At 67.3% G+C, this 16135-nt stretch overlaps 5 protein-coding genes across 8 annotated transcripts in view; 4 read left to right on the forward strand and 1 right to left on the reverse strand.

Annotated features, from left to right (window-relative positions):
* Window positions 1–117: 117 nt before the first annotated feature.
* Window positions 118–2443, reverse strand: ACTMAP (actin maturation protease). 2 transcript variants are annotated; one of them, XM_090051271.1, is made up of 6 exons: window positions 2147–2443; window positions 1999–2061; window positions 1734–1858; window positions 1501–1630; window positions 1158–1228; window positions 118–766 (listed from the first exon to the last, which is right to left on the reverse strand). In XM_090051271.1, the coding sequence occupies exons 1-6, from the start codon at window positions 2329–2331 to the stop codon at window positions 456–458; spliced, it is 885 nt and encodes a 294-aa protein (XP_089907397.1). In that variant the 5' UTR covers window positions 2332–2443; the 3' UTR covers window positions 118–455. The 2 variants fall into 2 exon arrangements, with proteins under 2 accessions (XP_089907397.1, XP_089907395.1); XM_090051269.1 differs by having other exon boundaries at window positions 1999–2067; window positions 2147–2435.
* A 225-nt stretch (window positions 2444–2668) lies between these two features.
* On the forward strand, window positions 2669–5315 carry SNRPA (small nuclear ribonucleoprotein polypeptide A). Of its 2 annotated transcripts, none has more exons than XM_090051274.1 (7): window positions 2669–2769; window positions 3160–3317; window positions 3421–3593; window positions 3673–3849; window positions 3970–4140; window positions 4588–4676; window positions 4791–5315. In XM_090051274.1, the coding sequence occupies exons 2-7, from the start codon at window positions 3245–3247 to the stop codon at window positions 4948–4950; spliced, it is 843 nt and encodes a 280-aa protein (XP_089907400.1). In that variant the 5' UTR covers window positions 2669–2769; window positions 3160–3244; the 3' UTR covers window positions 4951–5315. The 2 variants fall into 2 exon arrangements, with proteins under 2 accessions (XP_089907400.1, XP_089907399.1); XM_090051273.1 differs by having other exon boundaries at window positions 2695–2769; window positions 3234–3317.
* Window positions 5316–5465: 150 nt separating this feature from the next.
* Window positions 5466–8072, forward strand: MIA (MIA SH3 domain containing). 2 transcript variants are annotated; one of them, XM_090051277.1, is made up of 5 exons: window positions 5466–6685; window positions 7026–7164; window positions 7294–7427; window positions 7677–7787; window positions 7915–8072. In XM_090051277.1, the coding sequence occupies exons 1-5, from the start codon at window positions 6428–6430 to the stop codon at window positions 7936–7938; spliced, it is 666 nt and encodes a 221-aa protein (XP_089907403.1). In that variant the 5' UTR covers window positions 5466–6427; the 3' UTR covers window positions 7939–8072. The 2 variants fall into 2 exon arrangements, with proteins under 2 accessions (XP_089907403.1, XP_089907404.1); XM_090051278.1 differs by having other exon boundaries at window positions 5466–7164.
* Window positions 8073–8198: 126 nt separating this feature from the next.
* Window positions 8199–11863, forward strand: RAB4B (RAB4B, member RAS oncogene family). Its single transcript, XM_090051272.1, has 8 exons — window positions 8199–8695; window positions 9638–9718; window positions 10071–10185; window positions 10274–10336; window positions 10687–10841; window positions 11011–11106; window positions 11324–11465; window positions 11563–11863. Exons 1-7 carry the CDS (start codon window positions 8446–8448, stop codon window positions 11428–11430), a joined length of 867 nt encoding a protein of 288 aa, XP_089907398.1. The 5' UTR covers window positions 8199–8445; the 3' UTR covers window positions 11431–11465; window positions 11563–11863.
* Window positions 11864–13678: 1815 nt separating this feature from the next.
* Window positions 13679–16135, forward strand: part of COQ8B (coenzyme Q8B) — a 2939-nt gene continuing 482 nt past the window's right edge. The window contains exons 1-8 of the mRNA XM_090051425.1: window positions 13679–14048; window positions 14413–14658; window positions 14808–14874; window positions 14966–15067; window positions 15160–15288; window positions 15549–15634; window positions 15779–15919; window positions 16037–16118. Coding sequence (XP_089907551.1) covers window positions 13998–14048; window positions 14413–14658; window positions 14808–14874; window positions 14966–15067; window positions 15160–15288; window positions 15549–15634; window positions 15779–15919; window positions 16037–16118 — 904 coding nt within the window. The 5' untranslated portion in view covers window positions 13679–13997. The remainder of the gene's footprint in view (window positions 14049–14412; window positions 14659–14807; window positions 14875–14965; window positions 15068–15159; window positions 15289–15548; window positions 15635–15778; window positions 15920–16036; window positions 16119–16135) is intronic.

Raw genomic sequence — 16135 nt, forward strand, 5'->3', positions numbered from 1 at the left:
GGCCAAGCGGGAGGAACAGGCAAGTCACGAAAGGGAGAAAACGGCTGGGAAACGAAGGGCGCTCGACCAAACGAGACCGCAGTGTGACCTTGGAGCATAAGAGCCGTGGGCAAGGCAGAAAGTAAGTAGTGCGTTTATTAGCATAAACGGGTTGGCGGCAGTCCCTGGCTCGTGGACGGGTCTTGAGCTGACTTCTGAGCCCAATCCTGGAGCCACGGATCTGGCCGCAGGTCTTTCCACAGCAGAGTGGATGTAGGCTGGCATTCCTCTCCCTCTCGAGGAAGCATGGGCTGGTCACCAGGTGCCCTTCCCTGCCTGGCAGGGCAGTGTGCCTCCTGCCTCAGAGCACTGGATAAAGGAGCCGGGATCCCTCCCCACCTCCTGGAGCTCAAGGTGGGGAACCCAGGTGTCCCCCGGCCCTACTTGGGGCTGGGCACATCCCTGCTGGCCTGGCGTCAGGCCCTGGGGTGCAGCAGCACGGCCTGGCCGCACAGCCCCTCCTGCAGGCCACCCACAGGCACAATGTAGACCTTGCCATCACTCGCCCGCCGGGGACTGAAGTCCATCAGCTGAGCGTTGCTCTCCTGCAGCTGCCCATAGCCCCACAGCTGGTAGCGCCAGCTCTTGCCTTGCTTGGCCAGCAGGTAGGCCTCCTCCACACCCGCCGGCGGGGGCCCCGGCCCCTGGGGATGGAAGAGCCCTGGGATCTCCTCGTCCTCGCGGCAGGGTGGGCTCGGCGTGTCAGGCCTCAGACCCAGCAGGGTTCCTGCACGGACAGCGGCTGGTCAGCCCAGCTCTGCTCCTGGAAGCAGCAGGATGTGGCCCTTTGGGCCCAAAGGGGTGCTGGGCTGCTGCCCACCCCCGGGCCACAGTCTGAAGCAGATTTTCACCCCCCAAGGCTTTGAGCACTCCCGTACCTAAGAGCCCCACTCTGCCCTGGGGGCAGCCGTGCCTGTGGCAATTGCCGGACACGGCTCCCAGACCCCTGGCACAGGCCATCCGGCGGCTGCCCCCAAGTGAGGGTGTGGGGAAACCCACCTGGTGCTCCCTGTGGGTAGGGCTGGGACCCAGCCCCCACACAGTGCCAGATCAGCCCCGTTCACCAGCCCCATGGCATGCAGGCCTGGCTCTGGGGTCAGAGCCAGGCAGGACTGTACCCGAAACGACGGCCCAGTGGGCTTTGTATCCGCGCCGGCGGCAGGGCTCATGGTTGGAGTCCTCGTCGTAGCTGGGCACTTGTCAAGGCTGCAGCAGGGGCCCGAGGGGATGCCCACGCCATTGCCACTCCTCCCAGAGCTACTTCCGCAGCCCGGGGGCACTGACTGGGGCTGAGAAAGATCTGGAAGTGGTAGTGGGAGAGCCACGAGACCCCCCCATTCCCCCCAAAGACACAGCAGACACATCATCCCCCCCGCACCTACTCTACCACGGGACCCAGACGGCTCCTGCCACGGCTACGTGGGCCCATCCTGGCTGGGGGGCCACGCGGGAGAAGGATACGGCACCAGCACGGGTCGGCCGGCGGCGAGGTGGTGAAGGATCTTGTCCCTGTTGGCTCCCTCCAGGCCTCCCACGAGCAGCTCCGCCTGGCACGGGAACACCTCCGCTGCCAGCTTCGCCATGTCCGCCGCTGGGGGGGAGGGGGACAAGTCTCAGCCCCCACTCCAGGCTCCGTCACCCCTTCCCCGGAGCCAGGGCACCTCCGACCCCAACCCGGGCAGGCAGGGGCCGACCTGAGAACATCTCCCCCTGGGCCGTGTAGCCTCGGTCCAGCGCCACCTGCACGATGCGCTCCAGCGAGACGCTCCGGGGCAGGTGGAGGAGGGCGCCCGCCATCCACAGCGCCACCAGCCCGCACCTGTGGGAACGGGGCCAGGTTCGAGGGGGGTATTCCCCCAGCCCCACGGCTACACCTAGGGCCCCCGCGCTCAGGGTCCCTGGGCAGCGCAGCTGCGGGGGTGCGTGGGGGGTCTCAGCTGCCGCGGCCGCGGTACTCACTGGGGCCCCTCCTGGATCAAGGACGGCACCGGGCGGTGGTAGAGCAGCCACTTCCGCCGCCCACTGAAGCTGGAAGAGAGATGCCCACCGCGCTCAGGGCCCCGCGGGGAGACGCCTCGGGGGCAAGGGGGCCACCCCCCATGCCAACCTGGCGCGCCGGTGCCCCAGCAGCTCCCGCACGTCGTCCCCAGTGCCGGGCGGGGGGGCCGCGCGCTCCAGGGCCGCCTTCAGGAACTGGGCCTTGGTACCCCCCGACGGGGCCAGGGGAGGCGGGGGTGGGGGAGGGGCAAGAGGGGGTGGGGGGGGCAACTCGACCCCACCCTTATGGGCCATGGGCGGGGGGGGCAAAGGGAGACCCTTGGCTAGAGGTCAGAGGGCAAAGGGCATGACCTCCCTGGGTGGGGAGGGGGAGGGGGGTCGCGCTGCCCGCCCAAGATGGCGGCGCCCGTGGAGGGGCCTCGCGGCGGTCACGTGCCTTCGCGCCGGGGTGCGCTGCCGGCCAATAGGAAGCGGTCGCGACCTTGACCGACAGCCAGCAGCCGGCTGGGGCCCGGCCGAGAAGCCCTCGGATTGGCCCGTTCGCTGAGGGAGGGCGGGAGGGAGTGGGGGCGGGACAGAGCGGATTGGCTGCCCGAGGCCCCGTTTCGATAGGCTCGTCAGGGAGAGGCTGCGGTCCTCCCATTGGTCCGCCCGCGCCGAGGGGGTGGGGCTAGTCTCCGCGGGCCCTTTCGCTGCGGCTGGTTCGCTGCGCCCGAGGCCCCGGCGGCGTCGGTGAGAGCGGGTCTGCCCTCGCTTGGGGGGCACTTCCGAGGGAGGGAGGGAGGGAGCCCCCCACTTTCGGGGGGAGAGCAGGGAGCCCCCATTCTCACTTCCGGGGGAGCTCACCACTTCCGGTGGATGGGGGGTGTGGGCCAGGTGTCCCCCCCGCAACCCCCATCCCTGGGGTCCCCCTGGGTCCGGGCTACTGAGGTGCTGGGGGGTCCTGCCCTTAAAGGGCCGCGACCCAGATGTGGGGGTGCCCCGGAGGCAGGAACCCCCCCGAAAGCTGCCTGCCCCCACTCGTGCTCGGGCGGGGGTCTGGGGCAGCGGTGGGGTGGGGCTGCCTGCTTCCCGCTGGGGGTGTCAGATCGGGGGGGGTGAAGGTGACCCCTTTGCTTCTAGGGTCCAGCCCCAGACGGGGGTCGCCGTCAGCTGCGGGGGGCACGAAGCCTGACTCCCGTGCTCTCCCCTCGCAGACCCCGGCGCCATGGCCGTGCAGGAAGCCCGCCCCAACCACACCATCTACATCAACAACCTCAACGAGAAGATCAAGAAGGACGGTGAGGGGCCCCCAGGGATGGCACTGGGGTGGGGGCGCCCCTTACCCCCACCGGATCCGTGGCTAACCCTGCGGTCTCCCCCCCCCACACTTGTCTCCCCCAGAGCTGAAGAAGTCCCTCTACGCCATCTTCTCCCAGTTCGGGCAGATCCTGGACATCCTGGTGTCCCGCAGCCTCAAGATGAGGGGCCAGGCCTTCGTCATCTTCAAGGAGATCAGCAGCGCCACCAACGCCCTGCGCTCCATGCAGGGCTTCCCCTTCTACGACAAGCCCATGGTGAGCGCTGGGGGCCGTGGCCTGGGGGGAACCCAGGTGGCCTCCCCCCCGCCACGCTGACCCGGTCTCTGCTCCCCAGAGGATCCAGTACGCCAAGACGGACTCGGACATCATCGCCAAGATGAAGGGCACCTACGTGGAGCGCGACCGCAAGCGGGAGAAGAGGAAGCCTAAGGGCCAGGAGACGGCGACGACCAAGAAGGCCATGCCAGGAACGGCCACCCCCGTGGCCAACGCCGTGCAGGGTGCCGTGCCGGTGAGTCGAGGCAGCGGAGAGGCCTGGGGCGGCCCCCGCCAAGCCCCCTTGGCAGCTGGGGTGCTATGGCCGTGCCCGGCATGGGGGTCTTGCGGCTAAGCTGCTCTCCTCTGCCTGCAGGGGATGGCGATGAACCAGGCTCCCCGCATGATGCACCACATGCCAGGCCAGCCACCATACATGCCCCCGCCTGGCATGATCCCACCGCCTGGCATGGCTCCCGGAGGCATGGCCCCTGGCGGCATGGCCCCTCAGCAGATGATGCCCGGCCAGATGCCTCCTGCCCAGCCGGTGAGTCCTGCATGTGCCCGGGCTTCAGGCTCCCCTTGGTCTCATCCAAACCGACCCATGGCTCCAGATGGTGAAGCTTCCTTGTTGTGGGGGAGGGCAAAACCCTTCTCCCCAGAGGCGAGCAGTGTCGTGGCCTTGCTCTCGGGGCTCAGGTGCAGATTGGGGCTGGGGGCAGCGGGACCTGGTGCTGAGCTCCTTGATCGAATGCCACCTGGGCTGGGGCTATGGGGTGCCTAAGGGCTGCAGGTCTCTGTCCTGGAGAAGCTGGCCCTGCTGGAGCTTGGCTGGTGGCCTCTTCACCAGCCTTGATTCTCCTCTTACGAGGACGCTGTGCTGGCAAGGGCCCCTCCCAGCTGCGGGTCCTCAGACTTGGTGCTGCCTGCATCTGGCCGGCCAGGGGGTACCAGCCCCCACCCTCCCCGCTCCGACCAGCCCCTCTCCCCACAGGTCTCGGAGAATCCGCCCAACCACATCCTCTTCCTCACCAACCTACCCGAGGAGACCAACGAGTTGATGCTCTCCATGCTCTTCAACCAGTGAGTCCAGGGGGAGGGCGGGGGGCGGCACTCCAGGGAGTGGGGCTGGGGCAGGAAGCAAGGGTGCCGGTGGCCGAGGCTGCCCCTCACTGCTCCCCCTTCCTCCCCTGCAAGGTTCCCCGGGTTCAAGGAAGTGCGGCTGGTGCCAGGGCGCCACGACATTGCTTTCGTGGAGTTCGATAATGAGGTGCAGGCCGGGGCCGCCCGCGACGCGCTCCAGGGCTTCAAGATCACCCAGAACAATGCCATGAAGATCTCCTTCGCCAAGAAGTGAGGCCGTGGCCTCCCCGCGTCCCAGTCTTCTCCCCTGGGGCTGCCCCCATTCCCCTTTCTCCCCATGTTGTTTGTACTGACTGTCAGGTAAGTGCTCCCGGGCTGGCCCATCCTGGCACCCAGAGCCTTATGCACCGTGCCTGACTTGCAGCAGCCCCTCACTCCCAGCGGGTAAGTGCCCCGGATGCGCACCAGCAGCTGAGCCAGCCTTGGTGGAGCAAGGCAGCCCCTGGAGACCGGGACCGGGTGTGGGGGGAGGGCAGGGAGACAGTTGATGGCCTCATGGAAAGCATTGTACCCAGGGTCTGGTGCTCAGACATTGCACCTGGAGCTTCCCTCTGTGTAATAAAGTTGTTTTGTTTTAGAGATTGGTGGGTGCTGCCCCTTCACGGGAGTCCAGGTGCTGGGTGGGCACTTTGGGGTGCACTGCTGGGACACCCCAGTCTCCCCGCCTTTCCAGCAGCCTTTGGGGGAACGGCAGCTGCTACCTGATCCTGGGATTTTGTGCGGTGGACCAGCTAGCCGTGAGGGGCATCTAATGGGGCTGGGAGCGCAGCCACTGCCACCAGTGGGGACGAGGATGGGGATGGGGACAGTCCGTCTATGGAGCCAGCCCCTGCATCACGTTATTCTTCAAGGGAAACATGCAAAGTCCCCCCCAGCCCCTTCTCTGTGCACTGCTGCCCTGAGCTGGGGGCTCAAACATGCTGGGGGGAGCAAAACATACACTCAGAAAATGAGGGTTGAAGGGACCCCAAGAGGTCACATCTGGTCCAACCCCCTGCTCAAAGCAGGACCAGCCCCAGCTACATCATCCCACCTCTCTAGATAACCTGTTCCTGTGCTTCACCAGCCTCATTTTCCTAATATCCAGCTTCAACTTCCCGTGCTGCAGCTTGAGCCCATTGTTCCTTGCCCTGTCATCTGCCCCCGCTGAGACCAGCCCAGCTCCAGCCTCTTTGCAGCCCCCCTGCGGGGAGGTGACGGCTGCTATCAAATCCCCCTCGGTCTTCTCTTCTGCAGACTTGATAAGCCCAGGTCCCTCAGCCACTCCTCACCAGTCACATCCCCCAGTCCCCCATTTTCACTGCCCTCCGCTGGACTCTCCAGTGTGTTCACATCCTTTCTGCAGTGGGGGGCCACAATGACACCGACTCCAGATGTGGCCTCTCCGTGCTGAATAGAGGGGAAGACTCGCTGCCCTCAACCTGTTGGTAAACCCTCACCAATGCAGCGCAGGATGCCGGTAGCCTTCTAGGCACCAAGGGCGCACTGCTGGCTCCTGTTCAGCTTATTGCCCACTGTCCCCCCAGGTCCTTTTCTGCAGAGCTGCTGCCCAGCCCGTCATCCCCGGTGCGCAGGATTGCGCCGTCCTAAGTGCAGGACTTTGCACTTGTCCTTGTTGAACCTTCTGAGATTTATGTTGGCCCAGTCCTCCAGCGTGTTGTGGTCTCTACCTCAGCCCTGCCCTCCAGAGCATGGGGCGGGGGCACAGCAGTGGCTCTGTCCCTGCCTGCTTGTGGGGCTTCTCTGGGCTCCCCCCTCCCAGCCAACTATCCCAATGGGAACTGAGCCTAGAGGCGGTCTTGCTTTTCCCCTCCTACCCCCACCCCCTTTGGCCACTGGGAAGACCAGACAAGGGCTCCACTGTGCTCAGGCTGCTCCGTGGCAGGGGCGGCTGCTGCTCCTGTTCCCTGGGCCGGCCCCTGGCTCTGCATCTCTGCTCCAGTCCTCAGGTTCGTGGCTCCTGCCTGGGCCAAAAGCAGAGCGGGAGGGAGACATTTCACAGAGGCTTCTTGAAGCTGCCCTGTCCTGGCATCCAGCCCCCTTCTCTAGGCTGGGCACCACCCGCCCTGGCCGTGCTGCTGGCTCTGGGGTGGAGCGTGGCACCTGGGACCCCAAGCTCCTAGAAGCCGACAGTGCCTGCGGTTCAGCACCCCTGAGCCCGGGGGGGTCTGAGCCCTCTGCCGTTCCCTGGCTGGTCCCTGGCATGGGGGGCATCTCCCAGGGAAAAAAGGCTAAGGCCGGGGACGAGAACCGGAGCCAGACACCAGCACCCCCCTGCTCCACCCCCAGGCTGGGCAGTCAGCTCCGAGCTCCACCATGGTCCCGGCCTGGGCCTTGCTGCTCGGTGCCCTGCTGGGGGCTGCCCACAGTGGCCGGCACATGGACAAGCTGGCAGAGCGCAAGTTGTGCGCGGACACCGACTGCAGCCGTGAGTGCCCAGGGGGGTGGAGAAGGGGCCAGGGCCATGCCATGGGGGGGCAGGAGACTACCTGTGTCTCCCCCTGGGGGGTTGTAGCCAGGCCAGGGCAACCTTGTCTGCTCTCCCCCACCCCGTCAGACCCCATCTCCATCGCGGTGGCTGTGCAGGACTACGTGGCCCCCGACTGCCGCTTCCTCCACGTCCAGCGGGGCCAAGTCCTCTACGTCTTCTCCAAGCTCAAGGGCCGAGGGCGCCTCTTCTGGGGTGGCAGCGTAAGTGTTGGGGCACCGGGAGCCCCACTCGGGCTTTGCTTCATGATCCAGAGAAGTGAGAGGGGGTTGGATCCAGGCTGCCCCCCGCCCTGTGTGTGGCAGGGCATAAGTGTGCCAGGCCTCTGCACCCAGGTGCACGGGCCTATCTGGGTGGCTTCTCCCCGCATCTCCCGGGAACGGGGGGGTCTGCTCAGTCTCTGCCCCCCGCCCCCCCATCCTCTGACTGACCCCTGCCCACCATTTCTGCAGGTGCAGGGCGACTACTATGGGGAGCAGCCGGCCCGCCTGGGCTACTTCCCCAGCAGCGTCGTGCAGGAGAGCCACTACCTGAAGCCGGGCAAGGTGGACGTCAAGACGGACGTGAGTGCGGGCGGTGGGGATCCCGTCCCCTCCCACCCAGTGGATACCAGCTGGGGTCCCCGAGGAGGGACACGGGCTCCCAGGCCCCTTTGCCTCCCTGGTGTCTGACTTCTCCCTTCTCTTCCAGCGCTGGGATTTCTACTGCCCCTGACGCCTGCAGCTGCCTCTGTCCCCGGCACCAGCTCCCCGACCAGTCGCTGCCGCTGTCCCCAGCGGCTGCCTGCACCCCTCGCTCCCCCGTCCCTGCTCCGGAGCAGGCCACCAATAAACCCCTCTGTGCTGCAAGCCACCGGCCTAGTCTCGCCTGCAGCGTCCAGGAGCCGGGGGCAGCACCCCAGCTTGGCACCTCCCAGGGGCAGAGGCGGGGGAGGTCGTCTCCGCCCCGGGGACCGGAGCCCTGCCAGGCGGGGGAGCGAACGGCTTCCCCCCAGCGCTCGCCCTCCGGACCCCGGCTTGGCCTGGACCCCTTTTGCAGCTGGGGCTGAACCCGAGAGCCCCTCGCTCCCAGCGGGCTCGCAGCTGCCTCCGCTTCCCCCAGCGGAGGTGGCGCCGGGGTCCTGATCCTGGAAAGGCCCGAGGCCCCCCGGCAACTCATCCCAGCCCGGGGCTCCAACCACCGGGCACCGCTGCCTCCCGGAGGCGAGTGGAGGCAGCACCCATGGGACCTGCCCCCGAACCCGGGTGCCCCCGCACAGCTGGGAAGGAGCCCAGGCCACGCCTCCTCCGCGCGCAACGTCAGACGCACGCCGGCGTGCGCGGCCCGGACCCGGAAGCCCAACGCTGGGCGCCGCCATATTGGCGGGTCTGGGCGCCGCCATATTGTGCCCGCTCCCTCGGCGGCGCCCGGTGTCGGCGGAGCGCGGGGCCCGGCCCGGCCGGCGGCGGCAGCAGCATGTCCGAGACCTACGGTCGGGCGGCGCGGGGGCTGGGGGGGCAGTGAGAGTGCGGCGAAGGAGTTGGGGGGCAGGGGAAGGGGGGTGCGGCGTACGGGGGTGCGGCGAGGCTTCGATAGGGGCTGGGGGCGCAGTGAGGGGGGCTGGGAGGTGCAGTGAGGGGGGCTGGGCTGCAGTGGGGGTGCAGCGAGGGGCTGGGGGCGCAGCGGGGGCGTGGAGCGGGAGCTGGGGTGCAAGAGCCCCGGGCTGGGGCCCAGGCACCAGGGCAGGGTTGCCATGAGCGGGGCGTGCAGGGGGCTGGGCTGTCCCTGCAGCCCTGTAGGGATGTGAGTGCCAGTGCAGTGGGGGGTGCCCCGGGGCTTTCCTGGGTCCCCCCAGGGCTGGGCGCCTGACGCCTCCTTGGTCCCTCCTGCCCCTCGCTGCAGGCGTCTGGGGCCAGGCCGGCGGATCCGGCCTCGCTGCTTCCCGGACGCAGCTCCCAGCCCTCACCTGGGGGACGCTGCTGAATAATTAAAGCAGGGATAGCAGATAATTAGCAGGGGTGGGGGCAGGGAGGCACTAGACCTCCCACCTGCAATGTTATCCCAGGACCCCCACTCCCACCCCCCCACAAGCCCAGCCTCGGGCACTGGGGCTGTGCCCAGTGCAGCCCAGGCCTCTCAGCACGGCCCTGTTTGCCCCCCGGGGGCAGGAAGGCGCTGGGCTTCGCCGTCAGGGTTCGTTGGCACTTAGCTAATTCACCTGGTTGCTTCTTTCCCTTCCCTCTGTGCCATGCACTCAGTGCTGCAACTTCCCCCAGCAACTGCTTGGAGCTGCTGGAGGCCCCCGGCCATGGCCCCCATGGCGGGGGGGGGGGTGTTGTGGGCTGGGCCTGGCTTTGCTAGTGAGGGGGGCTGGGGTAAAGTCTGGGCTCTCCTCCCTCCCGTCACCTGACGTGGCCGCCCGCTCTCCCCCCAGACTTCCTCTTCAAGTTCCTGGTGATCGGGAGCGCGGGCACGGGGAAGTCCTGTCTCCTCCACCAGTTCATCGAGAGCAAGTGTAAGCCCCCCCCGCCCCGCAGCCTCCTCCGGTGACTGGGGTTCGGGTTTCCATTCCCATCAGGGCTGCTTTCCGCTCCCCCCCACTTCATGCCGGAGCTGAATGAGCCACTGACGATGCCTACGCCCCTGGCTTGTGACCGTCAGAGGAGTGAGGGGCCGTTTTGGGGGGAGCCCGGCTGGCTTCAAGGTGGCCCGTGAGGGCTGCGTTTGGGGTCTGGCTGTCACCGCCCCATACGGCTGCAGCGTATCGGGGAGGAGCTGGGGTGGCCGAAGAAGCAGCAGGTGGGGAACGAGGGGCGCTGGTGTTGGGTGGGGGAGCGCTCAGCTCGTCGCGGCTTGTTGCTCCCCAGTCAAGCAGGACTCCAACCACACCATCGGCGTGGAGTTCGGCTCCAAGGTAGTTAACGTTGGGGGCAAGACGGTGAAGCTGCAGATCTGGGACACGGCCGGGCAGGAGCGCTTTAGGTGCGGAGCAGGGCGGGGGACTCTCCTGGGGTGGGGGGAGCTGGATACCAGCACCAGCCACTCTGACCCTCCTCTCCCTGCTTTGCAGGTCGGTGACCCGGAGCTACTACCGCGGGGCAGCTGGGGCCTTGCTAGTCTATGACATCACCAGGTGGGTGTCATCGCTCGTACCCCCCATCCCTGGGTAGGTTTGGGGGTGGGACTTGGGGACCCCCAGAGTCAGGAAAAGACACCGTTGGCATCCTGGGACTTCTCCCAGCTGGGAACAGAGAGCTCCATCCTGGTGAAGGGCCAGGTCTGGGGGTCCCTGCGGGTGGAGCTTGTCTACACTACAGCGCTGGAGCTGTGCTGCTGCCTGGGAGCAGCATCCTGTGAGCTGAACCCCTGGTTTTAGGGCTGGGGGCTTGGACAAGCTCTCTCTGTGCCTGGTGAGTGGGAAGTGATGGGGGGAAGCTCCCGGCCAGCCTCCCTCCCCAGCCCCTGCTCTGTGCCCCCTGGTAGCCGGGAGACCTACAACGCGCTGACCAACTGGCTGACGGACGCCCGGACCCTCGCCAGCCCCAACATTGTCATCATCCTCTGTGGGAACAAGAAGGACCTGGATGCCGACCGGGAAGTCACCTTCCTTGAGGCCTCGCGCTTTGCCCAGGAGAACGGTACTATGCTAGAAGGGAGGGGCTCAGCCTGGGGGCCTTGTGTCCCCAGGAGAGGGGGAGTTTACTCCAGGCTCAGTAGCGGGCACTCAGTCCCTACAATGGCCCCAGCCCATGCTGGGTACAACTGAGTCCTTCATCTCCCCTCCATCTCCCCTCCCCACCCGGGCAGAGCTGATGTTCCTGGAGACGAGCGCGCTGACGGGTGAGAACGTGGAGGAAGCCTTCCTCAAGTGTGCCCGCACCATCCTCAACAAGATCGAGTCAGGTAGGAGCTTGGACGAGCCTGGAGGGAGCTGGGTCCTTGCAGGGACTCGGGGCAGGGCCTGCCTTGCCTTCATCCCCTGGGGAGAGCTGGGGCGGGGAGCTCAACGCAGCCCCCACCAGATACTCTGGCCAGCCTGGCCTTTTGCACTCCTGGCTGGGGTAGGAGGAGGTCCTCTGTGTCCACCCTCCCTACAGCAATACGTGCACTCTTCCCCCAGGTGAGTTGGACCCCGAGAGGATGGGCTCCGGCATCCAATACGGGGACGCCTCCCTGCGCCAGCCCCGCGGCCCCCAGACACAGACCAAGCAGCCGTGCAGTTGCTAGAGCCCGCTGGCTGCACCCACAAATCCGGATGCAAGGTGGGGAGAGGGGGTGATTGTTTTTGGAGCAGACAGGGGCTCTGCTGGGTACAGTGCTGACTGCCTCCCCCCTCTTTTTTTCCCCTCCCCCACCCAGGACCACGTGCCTCACTCGCTGAGCCCCCGCCCCTCTCCCGGTCTCTGCACCGCCTGCCGCCGTCTGTGGCGCCCTGGGACTCTGAGCTTTCCTTCGCAGCAAACATTCCCCTTTCCATGGACCGGCTGCGCCCTACACCCCCAGGGCTCCAGCATCTCCCCAAGCCCCTGGGCCTCGTCATTGCTTGCGCTGGGCTGGGCAGAGCAGCTCCCTCTACTGCCAGCTATGGTTTGGTGTACAGCTCCTGGCACGTGGGGGGATGGGCTGGACAGCACTGATGGGGTGTCCCCCCTCACCCCCAGGACCCCGGCTCAGCTTGCCTTGATGGCTCTGGCCCAGGGCTGGGAGCGAGCTGAGGCCAGTGCTGCCCCGTCCATGTGTCTGTTTTTTCTCCCTCACCCGGTGGCACTAATGGGCCCTGCTTTCCCCCCCCCAACAAGGTGACGTTCTGCTGTAACCGACTGTTGGGAGCCCGTGTCCCCCTCTGTACTGTAGGGGCCTGCCCCACTCCCCCCCCAGCAGCTGCTCGGGCTCCAGCTGCCCAGCTTCACCCCCTCTCTCTCTCCTCCAGCAGGGTCCAACACATGCCTCGGGGGCAGATTTGCACCCACCTCTGCCTCAGTTCCCCCCCTCCCAGGTGCAGCAGGTGGACCCCCTTGCCCCCCTAGCATGTGATGCTCTTGTCCCAGGGGCCCTGGTACTGGCTGCCTGTGGGGGGAGGGTCTGTGCACAGCAGGGCTGGTGATAGGCTAAGCCCCCCTCTTCTTTCCCTTTCCAGGCTGGGAGGAGCCCTTTGCTTTCCCCTGTCCCACCTGGTGGGTCCCCACAGGCTCCCCCCCATCCCCCTACCTGGGTCTGGCACCCCTCAGCAGGCAGTACCTGTATCCACAGGCTTCTCCATCCGTCCGCCCCTGCCAGTTCTGTATTATTTATTACCTCCTCCCCCCACTGGAGCCTGCTGGGGGCATGGGGCCAGCAGGGGTCCTGGGAGACAGGTTCAGGTCCTGCGAGGAGAGAGGCATTGCTCAGGCCCCAGCTGTGAACTGCGACTCTCATCAATAAAGTATTGGTGTTTTCCCCTGTGGGTCCTGCTCTCTGTACCCAGCCAGGACTGGGGGGCTCAGGATTGGGGGTTATACCCTTTTTATCTCAGTGCTGCAGTGGGGGGGGCCTCTAGTGCCCCCTGTCCTCTGCCCCTATTCCACGCTACACCCCCCCTCCCCCAGACGGCTGCATCCTGGGGCCAGGAAGCCCTGGTGGAGGTGGGGTGTCAGCCCCTTGCTCTTCCTTGCCTGGTTGTGCCTGGGTGATTATTTTCCTCCAACCAGGGCCTGTCCTCCCTCGCTTGATTATTCATGCCCCCTTCCTGGGGCTGGGGCAGGAGCTGGAGTGTTTCTATAGCCCCCGGGTGCTTCCTAAGGAGCCTGGGGGGGACTCACTGGTGCTAGGGGAGGACCACCAGGGCATCGCTGCCTGTATCCTCCGGGGTTTGCTGCCCTCCCACGGGCAGGGGTGTGCATCAGAACTTCCACAGCTGCACGTGTGGGGGCCTGGACATGGGTGCAGGTGTGTGTGGAGGCAGACACATCTGCATCCAGAGACATGGGCATGGATGTGTACCTGCATGTGCACACACAGGTGGCATGCATGCGAGAAGGCATGTGCAAGCATGCTTGTGTCACATGCAAGCACAGGTGCATGCCCATATAAAGCGGCCTGGCATGTGCATGCATGCAGCTGTGCTTGCACGCATGCATGGATCTAGATACTTGACACACGCTCGGGCCCGGGCGTGAAAGCCTGCAGAAATGTGCGTGCTGGCACGCACACCTGTGGGCACGCCTACGGACGCTTGCACACAGGCAGGGCCACAGTGCCGCGACACCTGCCCGTGCGGATGCGCACACCTGGCCGGAGGGGGGCTCCCGGGCGAGTGCGCATGTGCGTGCACCGCCCTCTGCCGGCGCCTGGCGGAGCTGCAGCCTGCGCTGGGGGCCGGGCCTTAAGCAAAGAGAATGTGGCTTCGCGGAGCCATGGCGCATGCGTAGCCTGGGAGGCCCGCCAGGGGGCGGGCTCTCCCTCCTACTCCCACCCACCTCGTCGCCCATTGGCTACCCCTTCTGTCCGTCAGCTAGAGAGCCCTCTCCGATTGGCTCCGGTCGAGGGCGGGCCTAAAGGACCCCGGAAGTGGAGGTGGGAGCGTCTGGGCCGGGGCTGTGAGCCGGCGCGACCTTTGAACCCGTCACTGGAGAGGCGCTGGTGACCTTTGCCCCCCCCCATGGGAGGCGGGGTCTGGGCTGGCGCCCCTTGATCCCCGCCTAGGCCTGTGGTCTGGGGGCTGCTGACCTTTGACCCCGCCCAGGGGAGCCCGGCTTTGCCCGTGACCTCTGACCCATGCGCGCCTTAACCCCCTTCCCTCCCGTGCAGGTGCCGCCATGTGGCCGGAGCTGCGCGGGGCCCTGGCTCGGCCCCCCCCCCGCGCCCGGGTGAGTGCGGCTGGGTCCTGCCCAGTCCGATACTGGGAGCCCGGGTCCACCCTGGAGCCCGGTGCTGGGAGACGGGGTCCTGCCCAGTTCCTGGTGCTGGGAGCCAGGGTCTTCCCCGGTCGGGTGCTGGGCGCCCAGATCCTTCCTGGCGCCCGGCGGTCGGACCCTCAGCCCTTCCCAGCCCCCGGTGCCTGCTCCCCTGCCTGCCCAGCGCTGGGGGCCCGGGGCCTTCTCTGTGCCCGTGGGTGGGGACCCGGGGCCTTCCTGGCCCCGGCGGCCTAGGTCCTTGCCCGGCGGCCTAGGTCCTTGCCCGGTGGTGGCCGAGTGCCAGGAGGATTCATGCTGTCCTCGTTCCCCCTCCCAGGTTACAGGCGCCCGGGGGCCCTGGCTCGGCTCTGCAGAGGGAGACGCCGCCTCGGGGCCCCCGTCTCCCCCCATGTCCTGGGGCCCGCGGGCAGCTCCTCGGCAGCCCCGGCCCATGCCTGGCCGCGCCCGGCTCTTCCACAGCTCTGCTGCGCTCGGCGCCCTGACAGCCGACGACGTTCGCCGCGCCAGGGAAGCCCGGCAGAGGACGGGCACGGAGGAGCCGCCCAGGGCACCCCGGCAGCAGGTAGGGGAGGAGCTGGGTAGCCCTAGCACCATGGGGGCTCGCTGGGGAAACTGAGGCACGGTGCAGGAGCAGCTGTGGACCATGTCTGGGTGGTTCTCAGCTCCGTGATCCCCCCACTACACCTATCCCCGTCTCTCCGTCCCCCCCAGCTCAGCGAGCGAGCCCGGGAGCGGAAGGTGCCGGCCTCGCGCCTTGGCCGCCTGGCCAGCTTCGGAGGTGAGGCCCCCGGGGCGCGCAAGCTGGGCTGGGGGAGCTGCGGCCCCCCGAGCACCGTGTCGCAGGCTCACGCCGGCGTCTGTCCTCGCAGGGCTGGCGGTGGGGCTGGGTCTCGGGGCCCTGGCGGAGGCCACCCGCAGCTCGCTGGCCAGGAAGCAGGAGCCCCAAGGTATGCTCAGGTCCCTTGGGGGCCGTGGGGGACAAGCTGCACCCCCTGCCCAGCCGGCACTCTGCCCTGCGCTGGGGCTGGCAGGGTCCCTCCGTCACCCCCCCCACCTCCCCCAGAAGTGCAGAGCGCGTCCCTGCTGGGCTCCAGCCCCCTCCTGTCAGAGGCTAATGCTGAGCGCATCGTGGACACCCTTTGCCGGGTGCGCGGCGCCGCCCTCAAGATCGGCCAGATGCTCAGCCTACAAGGTACAGGGGGACGTGGCCCTTGGTTGCCTCCAGCATTGAGGTGGGGGGGGCAGAAAGTCCTAATCCTGGTTTCTTGCCCTTCTCCAGGGCAATAACCCTCCCCCCCCCCCCCCCCAAATGAGGGTGTTTCCTGTTGGAGCTGCCCCCAGGAGCCAGGAAGGGCAAGAGGGAGGTGGGGAAGCCGTGTTGTTGGGGGGGGGGGCCTCGGGGGGGGGCGCTGTTGGGCATCCCACCCCCAGCTCACCCAGCACCCCCTGCAGACAACAGCTTCCTGAGCCCCCAGCTGCAGCGGATCTTCGAGCGCGTGCGGCAGAGCGCCGACTTCATGCCCCCCCCTGGCAGACCAGCGTGAGCGCCGGCCCCGCGGGGGGTGGGGGGAGCCCCTGGCTGGGTTGAGAACCGGCCTGCTCGTGCCTCCCCACTAGCCAAGCTGCAGCAGCTGGTAGCAAGGGGGCTCGGGGGGAAACACGGCTCACCCCTGCGCCCGCAGCAGGTGCTGGCTGAGGAGCTGGGCGCTGGCTGGCGGGAGCTGGTGGCCTCCTTTGAGGAGACGCCCTTCGCAGCCGCCTCCATCGGGCAGGTGCACCACGGCCGGCTGCGTGATGGCACCGACGTGGCCGTCAAGGTCCAGGTGAGCCCTGGACGCCTAGGCTCTCTCCTAGCTCTGCTCATGGCGTTGATAGGGGTGGGAGCCCGGATGCCTGGATTCTCCCCCCGGCTCACCCCGTGTCTGTCCCCCTCTCTGCAGTACCCTGGCGTGGCCCAGAGCATCCATAGCGACATGGAGAACCTGCTCTCGCTGCTCAAGCTGAGCGTGGCGCTGCCGGAGGGTGAGGGACCATTGGGA

This window comes from Crocodylus siamensis, chromosome 6 (genome assembly GCF_052110815.1).
Source record: "Crocodylus siamensis isolate JL-2025a chromosome 6, ASM5211081v1, whole genome shotgun sequence".
NCBI lineage: Eukaryota > Metazoa > Chordata > Crocodylia > Crocodylidae > Crocodylus > Crocodylus siamensis.